The following is an 11243-nucleotide window of genomic DNA, read 5'->3' on the forward strand; positions in this document are numbered from 1 at the left end:
GCTTTTGTTTTGCTGTAAAAAAAACTTGCAGTTAACATTTAACAGCTGACAACAAGGGTTGGTTACATTTGATCACTGATTATTACTTTCTTAAAAACAGGAAGCCAGATGCAGGAACAGTTACAAAGGAGAAGGCAAACACCAGGGTTATGTCACGTTTAATGAGACCAATAGACTCTTGCCTACAAATGTTTGTGGTACAACAATACTGGTAGTAGGGACCCTGCTTTTAACTTTCATTAGGAATGGGCTATCAAGATCTTTTAGACTATCACATCCTTATCCCACCTTTTCTCTAAGGAGCTCATGCAGTTCTACCTTTCTAATTTTATTTCACAACAACCTTGTGAGGTAGGTTAGATTGAGAGAGCCACTCGATCAGGGTCACCCAGTAGATTTAATGGAACAAGGGGATATGAACCTGATATCTTCCATCTTTATCCAACACACTGATCTAGTTGTTCTCCACCCACCAATTACACAACATTATCATTGACTGCCTCCACCACCAAAGCCACAAGTCACAAAATAGCATTCCAGACATGGCAATTTTATTTATACAGGTATGTTTGTGATGATATAGATAACATTCTAGGAAGGCTTTGTGTCTGATAGCCATCCACCAACACCTTTGTTAGGTTTGATTCCTGTTTGCTGTGTGTTACTTTTTTAAGGCCTGGGAAAGAAGTCTGCTATCTTATCCTCAGGGTGGGGTGAGTAGTATAAAACAATTCTCCCCTGATAGCTCCGCTTGCATATGGGGAAAAAAGGCTGCCTAAAATCTCAAATGCAATGGCGTATCTAGGGGGACAAGAGGGGGTAGACGACCCAGGCGCCATTTGAGGGGCACATTTTGGCCACACACACCCTCCCTCTCCCCCCAGCTGAACTTGGCCCACTTGCCCAGCCCACACCATTTGCCCTGCTCACCTGACCTAAGCCACTTGCCCAGCCCACACTGCTCGCCCTGCCCGCCAGCCCAGTCCATATCACTTGCCTGGCTTGCCCTGCTCACCCAGCCTGCCCTGGCCTGCACTGCTTGGCCACTATTTGCCTGGCCCATGCTGCTTGCCCACCTTTTGCACAGCCCCATGTTACTTGCCCGCCACTAGCCTGGCTTATGCTGCTTGCCCATCACTTGCCTGACCTGACTCAGGCTTGCCTGGCCCAGCCCACACCATTCACCCTGCCTGGCTTAGTAAGTTAAATTGGGGGGAAGGCGGTGGGCAGAGGGAGCTTGGTGGGGGCACAGTGGAGGGGGATTCAGCTAAGGACTAGGCGCAGCGGGGAAGTGGCACCTGCAGCATGCCCTGGGCACCATTTTGTAAAGACATGCCACTGGTCAAACGTCCTTTATTTACCTCCACAAAATTCTCATTAGCTTTGGGGAAATCCATATGATCCCCATGAACCACTACACCAGGAAGGAAGGTAGAACAATATAGCATGATCTCATGAAATCTCAGAAGCTAAGCAGAGTCAGCACTTGGATGGGAGACCATCTTGCAAACCACCTCTGCTTCCCACTCGCCTCGACAACCCCTTGCTGGGGTCGCCATCAGTCAGTTGCAACTTGACAGTCCATGCGTACCCAACCACTACATCTGGTGACCTAACTTGTCATGTTGTTTCATTTCTTCAGTGTCCCGAACTCCTAGAGCTTGAAAAATCAAAACTGAAATCCAAAGAATCCCTCTCCAGCGGGGTGCATCTTAATACAGCTTCAGAGGATAACCTGGCGTCTTTTTTGGAGCAAGAGCATGATCAGCCTTTGGAACCACCCCCACCACATTGTAAGACTTGCGTCCACCCAATCAGGCACCCATCTTTGCCAGACTCCTCCCTAAGCACGAGAGGAATCGTGGGTCTTCATAGGCATGTTTCTGATCCTGGTCTTCCTGGGAAATAACCCTTTTATACTCTTACATCACCTGAAATGTAAGTGCTTTTAATGGCTGGGTTTTTTCCTCCTTTTTTTGTATTTAAATCCTCTATACTTGACTCAGGGGCTACAAGGATATACCATTATATGCAAAAGTACTGTATATTTTCCTAACTTTGTAGCTTGTAAGGTAAGGTTAATCAGTAACAATGTACATATATAAATATATAAATATATGTTAATAACGAGAAGACAAACAGTATGTTCCGTATGTAAAATTGCCAGCATTCTCAAGGCACCTTATATTTTTTAATTTTTTAAAAAATGCACCCGCATGTTCGGAAATGATTACAGTTCTGTTGCATGGAGATTAACTGTTTACTGTTTTCAGCAAACTCCTGTTTTGGTTGCGGATAGATGCCTTCAAAAAATTAGAATGCCGATCCACACAGAAAAGATGTGAGTTTTTTTCTCTCTTGAGCTAGTCTGAAGTTCAAGCAAAACCTTCCTCCCACTTGCCTTTGAAATGAAATAACCCCCTTTCTAGCAGTGAACTTTCCACAAATCAGCAGAGCCCTTCCGTGGCATCGGCAAGAAGAACAATAGCTACACCTTCTGAGTTCATGCAAACGCCGTTAGTAAAGTAGATTTTTCCTTTTAACTATAGGCAGAGCAATTATAGTGCCTGATGGAAAGCTTCATTGCTGACTTGCATCCCCATTGGCTGAACATTTGCTGTCGCAGGTTTTGTTTTAACCCCCCCCCCCCTTTTTGAAGACCTTACCAAAGCTAAAAGCTGCTACAAAGGCACTTAGCTGTCAAGATCCTCAAACATAATCAAATGCAATAAATATAATTTCTACATAATACAGGAGACTTTGTTCGTTTTGTTTGATGCAAATCGTGTAGCTGGCTTGGTGATGACACTGTTTGCTCGGACCGTCACTTTTGTGGTTTGAGATTTCTCTTTTCACCTGCTGTCCTCTACCCACACACTCATACACCACATTAAATGGCTCGGCATGTTATTTTAAGGTGTGGTGCATTCTAACCCGAAGACACCGGAGTTACCCATTCAAGAACAACTCTTTGCATGTCAGTCTGTATCCTTCCATGGAACAAATGTGGGGCATGATCCATCCTAGCAAGGCCACAGTGCTTACGGCTTGCTTTTGCCTGTTTTTCCCTCCCCTTATTGGCTCATAGGCAAGCACATCAAGCCAGGCAGTTACAGAATCAGAAGATATGTGTCCATCTGCTTTTTTCCTTGTCCTGCTGTCCCTTTAGGTCAGCACAAGTTGCTGGAATTCAAACCCCACTGTGTCCCATCAATGCTGTGTCAAGCAGTTTCTCCTTGAGTCGTATGTCAATCCTACTGACTCATGGGCGTTCTATCTGCACTACGTTTGGATTGCTCCAATGACATGGTCTTATTTTTGCTGGTTTTCCCAGGTTCCTACAAAAGCAGCCCTGTTCATTGAAATGGATGAAATAACCTCAGTATCTAGGTCAGATCCCGAAGGGCCCTTCTTTTCACAGGAGTCTTTCCATGAGTGGAAAAGTCCTTCCATTCATAGAAGGGCGTATTCCACTAATGAAGGACTGCCTCAGTGACGGGAAGGGAACCAAATTTGGAATCATCTGCTGGAATATACACAGATCTTCAGTGTCTGTACTGGGCAAAATAATCCTCAGAACGGTAGAAATGAAGGCTTAGGTCTACAGTACTACAGTGTTTCTGCGGGTAGAAGGGTTTCTGCCCCCAGAAGACAGCTTTGTTGGGGCATTTGGAGCTGCAACAACAAGGGAAGGTGGAAATCTTTCTGCTCACAAAGAGACTGTGCTGGATCCAAACTGAAAGGTATATTTATATATAGGGGATTGTGAGTATATATGTCCCTTTAGGCATAGATGGTCTTTTAATGTGTAATATATATGTACATATCTACACACATATATGTGATTGTGTGCATACATGTGTACATATGTACATATGTAAATTTACTATCGAGTACTGTTGTAAACTTTAGCTTAACTTCTGTCCAAAGCTGCATCTACTAGAATAAAATGATCGATGGTCCGTAGGCTTTAAATACAGTATATACTGTATATGCATAAAGGTTTGTGAATATATTTAATTTTATTAAAAGATTATACTGCCTCAAGTATTGTGTTTGTTTTAGAGGACGGCCTCTCTCAAAATGGTCACATGATATTCTAAACTTAAATGCTTTCAAGAAGATCTCCCCCAGTAGAGAAGCGATTGATTAGCATGGATCTGTACTCGTGGGGTTCACAGGACACATTTCTGCAGATTTTTAGAGGTCTAACCAACAGACCATAAGCTCATTCAAGGTTTGATATTCCTAGGGAAAAGGCTGAACAATTAATTTTGACAGGGATGTGTCGTTATGAGGTGACAACATTTTCCCACCATCCATCTGTAGGTATTGAGTTTTATCAATGTGCTCCAGTGTGTGAAATCAACTTTGGAGCTTGTGCAGAGCAACAACAGAAAACAAAGGTGGTCTTTTGCATGGTTGGGTCTCAATTTCACAGATGAAGAAGGCATTTATAACTCAAAAAGAATTACCTGTCAGCACCAGCGACATGAACTCACCCTGCGACCAGTGTAGCAAATCACTCTCCAACAAAAATTCTGAAACATTTGGGGCATGGACTTGTTTGTGTAGTCTAAGTTGTTTTAAAAAGTTATGCTCAGAATCCCTATACACGGAGTCAGGAAACATTTATCTCCTTATGCAATAAGATTCCTTAAGTTTTGGCATAATTGGATTGAAGGAATGTGTGCGTGGTATGCCATCCTTTCCCCCTAATTAGGATTCTGACCTTGATTCCACCCTTGTAGCTTGAGAAAAACTTGAGTTTCATTGTCCCCTATGGATTCTGATATTTGAGACAGCTTTTTCTCTCTCTCTCCTCTGCATTCTTACATACCTGGGGTTGGATCCATGCTGCCATTGAAGGAGTTTGCCGAAGTGGATCTTTCCTGTCTTTTCCAGGAAAGCCTATCTGTAAACCTCCACTGAGGGTTGGGGATCATCAGAAACCACATGCTATGTGGACTCAAGGGATTTCAGCAATGTGAAGCAATTGGATGAATCCTGGCCAAAGAATCTAGTATGAGCCAACCATCAACTGAGCAAAATGTCACACAATTTATCTAGATAAGATTCTGCCACTCTTTTTTAAAATATATATTTATTGCTTATTACTTCACAAAATAATCACACCTACTCTAATATATACAGTAAATGAAATCTCAAAATTAATAGATTGTCCTATATACAATAACTCCTATACTACACTCATACCATAATTGTTGCAAAGACAAAAAAAGAAGAGAGAAAACAAAAAATCTGACAAAACACAGAATATTTACCTCCTCTAAAAGACTTCCTTCAAGAACCATATAAATTCTTTCCAATCATTCACAAACAACAAACTTGGTTTTGAAGTTACTCCTTCTCTATATTCTAACTTCCACTTTATTATTTAAAAATATATTCCTGTTACAAACAATCTGTGAATTATATCTATTTTTAATATACACATTCCACTTATCCCATAGTTTTGTTCGCCATTCTGTTGAATATGTCTCCGTGTTTGCAATATTAAGGTGATATGATATATAAAGAGTCTGCCACTCATAACCACTACACCACACCCGTTTTTCAAAACAGAAAAAGAGGATAGGCTCCCAAAGGGTATTTCCACCAACTCCCCCCTCCTGTGGCAGACCTCTGACTCCACCCTCCTGTTGTACTTAGGGGTTCCTAGGAGCAGCATTGTTGGTGGCAGGGTGGGGGATGATTAGGGCTGCAGTGGGACAAGTTCCCTCTTGGTGGCAGCCTTCCACACCACAAGGAATGGTCCAGCGTCCCTTGACCCACACACCATCATTTTGGAGGTGCAGGCAGAGGCGTGGCTCCAAGGGGACGGGGGCGACGCACTGGGTGCATGGCCCTGTGGGGTCATGGCGAGGGCGTTCTGGGGTGCGGCGGGGCATTCTGGGGCGGGGGTGGAGGGTGCACAAGTGCACCAGGTGCTTTCCCCCCTTGCTACGTCTCTGGGTGCAGGAGACTGCTGGGAAAGGGGAAAGTTTGTGAAAAACTACTTCCATCAAATAGCAACGTTGGATCCAATCCAGCAAGCTTTGCTTCTGCCAGTAAGTTTTTTCAAACTAAGTCAAATAAGGGATCTACTGTAATATGTTACAACTACACTTAAGCTATCTCCTCCCAACCCAGTCTTTTCAAGAGTGTAGAAGGAGGCAGTTTTGAAAGCATTAGAAGACTGCAGTCTCCAGGACGACTTCTCTTCAGGAGAAATTGGATGGTGCGCTCAGCATACCAAGTTTTAAACATTATCCACTTTTCAGGCCATTTGTTCCCTTCACCTTTATGAATTGTTTTTGCTCATTCTCTGGAAAGGGGCACTTCTGTTTATCTTGTGTTCAGGGCTCCCTGTAGGTGGTGGCAGTTTTGCAGTAGGGCGATTGCACTTTTCCTGTGAATGATCCATATGCAGTCAGAGAGGGTTGCTGCCACTGCTACGCCTGGATGCTGTCATCCGTCTTCCTTACCTGACTGACGAAGCAAGCAGGGCTTCAGTTGAACCAATAACAGATGGTGACAAAAGCTGGAGGGAAATGATGAAGAATGCACTGCGGTAGCAACTTCTGCTGCTTTGGGAGTAGGCAAAAGTACAGTCAAGGATGGCACCCTTTTTTCGCTCTCTGTTGATTTCAACTTTAAGAGCAGCAGATTTTTCTAACTATACTGTGTCTCAGAAAAAAGATGGTTGGTTGAGGTGCAGCCATTGAGAAAATTGTATGCTTCCGCAGTAGAATATAGCCCTAAATAAATGTGAGAATTATCATTCATTTTTTACATGCTGCCTTTGTCAAAACCATTTTTGTGCATTATTGAACATGGTACTTTGATACAAGGGCATTGATTGTTCATTGTATTTTTACTTTCAAAAGGATGGGGGTGGGGAGGGACAGTGTTTGGGAGGCACTAGGACCCAGATGGAGCATTCTACAACAAAGAAGGTCCTACATGTTGAGTTCTGTGGTGGAGGAATATACAATCCTACCAACATCTGTTTCTGAGACAGACTATAGTGTTGGTAAGGCAGATGTAGCTACTTCCCACTGTGTTTAATTTAGACTTTAAAGTATATATGCAGCTGTTGGGAAGGTAGTTCTCTCCCTGCCCCCAAAAAATGAATATATGGCATTTCAGCATAGCCTAGACGCAGTCTTTCAAGAACCATTTCATTTTGTCCCTAGTCCTCACGGCTTCCATATGTTCAGAGGACAAATTGCATATCCACAGGATTGCCAGGGAAGGTATAAAATTCTAAGCATGGACACTGGGTATGTATCTTCCAAAGAAGCAGGAGTGCATGCATCTCCTCACACACTCTCAAGTTATGATGTGTTCACAAGTAGTACACTTAGCACTTCCACAGTGTGAAGTGGTTCCCCATTAATGTCAGTTGGATTCAGCTACATTGCATGACCCTGGTTCAAGATGTGCCCTAACTATGCTATTATTCCTTCAGTTATCATCAGGATCTCAATGCAGATAACTCGCCCCAATAATCCAATTCACCTTCCTGTTATGCATTCCAGTGATATTTCAAGCCATCTTCTCTGGCTAAGTTCCAGTGACCTGCTCAGTTTTTATGCACCCTGGAATCACCTGAATTTTCTGACTGAAATGATATCTCTTATAGCAACTGCCCATCCTCTGAGGATCCCAAGCTTCAAGTGAAGAATCTAAACTTACTGTCATTGATCCCACCCAACCTCTGAACAAAGGGTCAAAATGCCTCATTCAGTGAAGAGCTATAGAAATCTGAGGATATTTTAAAGGTTTAGCTAAACACATTGCATGGAGTGCAGTTGGCTCGTGAACATGCTCTTCTGCCATGAACATAGCATACCTGACTTCATGGAATCGAGATTGCAAAAATGACTGCTTGGCTATTTTGCTTGGCTGCTTGCAGTTTTCTCATACATGATGACCTATTCACGTATTCTTACATTCTCTCTTAAACACACTTTCTGAAAGTCACATTAGAATAGCTGGAACACTAAACGATTCTAAGACAAACAATGCCTCCTGGGTACACTGATCACAACTCAAGTCCGATGCGCTCCCAGGAGCTTTCATAAGGCAGAGTTCTTGTTACAAATAAATGCAAGCAATGCCCTCTTGGTACACTAATATTCACAACAGCATGGAAAACTGGAGAACCACTCCAACATGGGGCAGGCACATTCTTTTATAACCAGGGATAAGAAGGACATGTTCAATGTTACTCAAAAAAGGCTGAAGAGCAACATGCATCATACACTTTACAGGAGGATAAAACGGAAGAGGCAGACAGACATTCAATTAAAGGAAGCCGCTGTAAATACCAGGAGTGAAGGACAGTTTAATATTAGGGATATATTATTGTCCCCCTGACCAAAGTGCAAAAGAGGATTCTGAGATGGAAAAAGAAATTAGAGAGGCCAACAAAAACAAAAATGTAGTGGTAATGGGTGATTTTAACTATCCCCATATAAACTGGAAAAATGCATGTTCAGATCATAATAAGGAGAGCATTCCTGGATATGCTAAATGATTGTGGCTTAGAGCAGATGGGTGTGGAACCAACCAGGGGAGAGGTGATCCTAGATCTAATTCTATGTGGGACCCAGGACCTGGTATGGGAAGTCAGTGTTGTTGAGCCGATAGGGAACAGCGACCACAATGCTGTCAGATTCAGTATCTCTGCATACGAACAAGTGACAACTACTAATGTAGTTACATTTGCCTTCAGAAAGGGAAATTTCTCAAAGATGAGGGGGATAGTGCGCAGGAAGCTGAAAGGGAAAATCAAGAGAGCCAAAACTGTCCAAGATGCTTGGAGGTTATTTAAAAACACAGTAATAATAGCTCAGCTGGAATGTGTCCACTGAGGTAATTGGGAAAGGCAAGCACCCAGTCCAAAAGAAAGCCATCATGGTTAACAAGAGAGGTTGAGGAAATTATCAGAAAAAATAAAATGTCTTTTAGAAAATGGAAGTCCAGTTTGACTGATGAAGAATATGAGAAGGAACACAAATGGTGGCAAAAGAGAAGCAAGTTAGCTGTAAGGGAGGCAAAAAAAAAGGAGTTATAGAGGGAACACATGGCTGCGAACATCAAGACCAGCAACAAACAGTTCTTTCCAAATTATATCAAAAGTAGAAAGCCAGCTAGGGAAGCGGTAGGCCCGTTAGATGACATAGGAACAAAGGGTGTGCTAAAAGATTACAGGGAGATTGCAGAGAAGCTGAATGAATTCTTTGCATCTGTCTTCACCCAAGAGGAGGTGAGGAAAATTCCTGCACTGAACCATGCTTCTTAAGAGATGAATCTGAGGAACTAGCGAAGATAGTGGTAGACAAGGAAGAAGTTCTGGCAGCCATTGATAAACTAAATGCTACCAAATCCCCTGGCCCAGATTGCATTCACCCAAGAGTTCTTAAAGAGCTCAAGTATGAAATTGCTGATCTTCTCACTTTAATATGCAATTTATCCCTCAAATCAGGCTCCATCCCTGAAGACTGGAAGATGGCCAATGTCACACCAATCTTTAAGAAAGGATCTAGGGGGGACCCGGGAAATTACAGGCCAGTCAGTTTGACATCTGTTCCTGGTAAATTAGTAGAATCTATCATTAAAGATAAAATGATTAAACATGTAGAAAAGCAAGACCTGTTGAGAAAGAGTCAGCATAGCTTTTGCAGAGGCAAATCCTGTCTTACAAACTTACTAGAATTCTTTGAGGGTGTAAACAGGCATGTGGATAAGGGGGAACCAGTGGACATTGTCTACTTGGATTTCCAAAAGGCTTTTGACAAAGTTCCTCACCAGAGACTATTGAGAAAACTCAGCAATCAAGGAATAAAAGGGGAAGTCCTCCTATGGATTAAAAACTGGTTGAGAAACAGGAAGCAAAGAGTGGGTATCAATGGGAAATTCTCACAATGTAGGGAGTGGGGTTCCCCAAGGATCCGTTTTGGGACCAGTGCTCTTTAACCTATTCATAAATGACCTGGAAGTAGGGGCGGATAGCGTGGTGGCAAGTTTGCAGATGATACCAAATTATGGCAGAGGAGTGAGGTGAGAACCGCATAAAGGAGTTACCAAGAGCTCAAAGCGGACCTTGATAAAATTAGGTGAGTGGAGCTAAGAAATGCCATGCAAATGCAGTTCAATGTAGCAAAATGTAAAAGTGAAGAGTGCACATAGGGGCAAAAAATCCAAACTTCACATACAAAGCTACAAGGGTCCAGTGCTATCAGTCTGAACCAGGAAAGGGATTTAGAAGCGTCTTAGTTGATGATAGTTCCATGGGAATGTCCAACTCTCAATGCATGTAGCAGCTGTAATGAAAAAAGGAAACCAAGCACATCCTATGCTGGGGATAATTAGGAAAGGAATTGAGAATTAAACTGCAAAGATTGTCATGCCCTTATATAAAGCAGTGGTGCGACCGCACTTGGAGTACTGTGTTCAGTTCTGGTCGTCACATCTCAAAAAGGATATTGAAGAGATAGAAAAAGTGCAGAGAAGGGCAACGAGGATGATTGAGGGACTGGAGCACCTTCCTTATGAGGAGAGGCTGCAGGATTTGAGACTCTTTAGTTTGGAGAGGAGACGTCTGAGGGGGGATATGATTGAAGTCTATAAAATTATGCATGGGATAGAAAACGTTGACAGAGAGAAATTTCTCTCTCTTTCTCACAATACAAAAACCAGGGGGCATTCATTGAAAATGCTGGGGGGAAGAATTAGGACTAATAAAAGGAAACACTGCTGCCACAGGAGGTGGTGATGGCCACTAACCTTATGGAGAAGTCGATTTATGGCTACCAATCTTGATCCTCTTTGATCTGATATTGCAAATGCCTTAACAGACCAGGTGCTCGGGAGCAGCAGCAGAAGACCATTGATTTCACATCCTGCATGTGAGCTCCCAATGGCACCTGGTGGGCCACTGCAAGTAGCAGAGAGCTGGACTAGATGGACTCTGGTCTGATCCAGCTGGCTTGTTCTTATGTTCTTATGTAAATGGACCTAACATTTAAAAGTACAGGAGTTCTAACTTCCATTTTATTTGCTCCTCAAGTCTGCATGCACTCCCTGCCAGTTACCTGACACAGTTAGCATCACTTGCTAACATCATTTCTCAGGGGAGGGGGAGAAGCAGAGACCGGAAGGACACACTGGCACTTTAGCAGATGCAACCTGCATACTGTCACACTTCGGCCATCTTTCAACATGTTCAAACA

General features: G+C 42.9%; 1 protein-coding gene across 11 annotated transcripts in view; it reads left to right on the forward strand.

Moving 5' to 3' along the window:
- The window catches only part of KCNH7 (potassium voltage-gated channel subfamily H member 7), a 357945-nt gene extending 353898 nt beyond the window's left edge, over positions 1-4047 (forward strand). For 8 of the 11 annotated variants that reach the window (XM_048485320.1, XM_048485321.1, XM_048485328.1 and 5 more), the window contains 2 exons: positions 675-713; positions 1643-4047. In XM_048485320.1, the coding sequence (XP_048341277.1) occupies positions 675-713; positions 1643-1909 (306 nt within the window). In that variant the 3' untranslated portion in view covers positions 1910-4047. The remainder of the gene's footprint in view (positions 1-674; positions 714-1642) is intronic. The other 3 variants (XM_048485324.1, XM_048485331.1, XM_048485330.1) reach the window with 1 other exon arrangement.
- The last annotated feature ends 7196 nt before the right edge of the window (positions 4048-11243 follow it).

This window comes from Sphaerodactylus townsendi, linkage group LG02, assembly GCF_021028975.2.
Source record: "Sphaerodactylus townsendi isolate TG3544 linkage group LG02, MPM_Stown_v2.3, whole genome shotgun sequence".
NCBI lineage: Eukaryota > Metazoa > Chordata > Lepidosauria > Squamata > Sphaerodactylidae > Sphaerodactylus > Sphaerodactylus townsendi.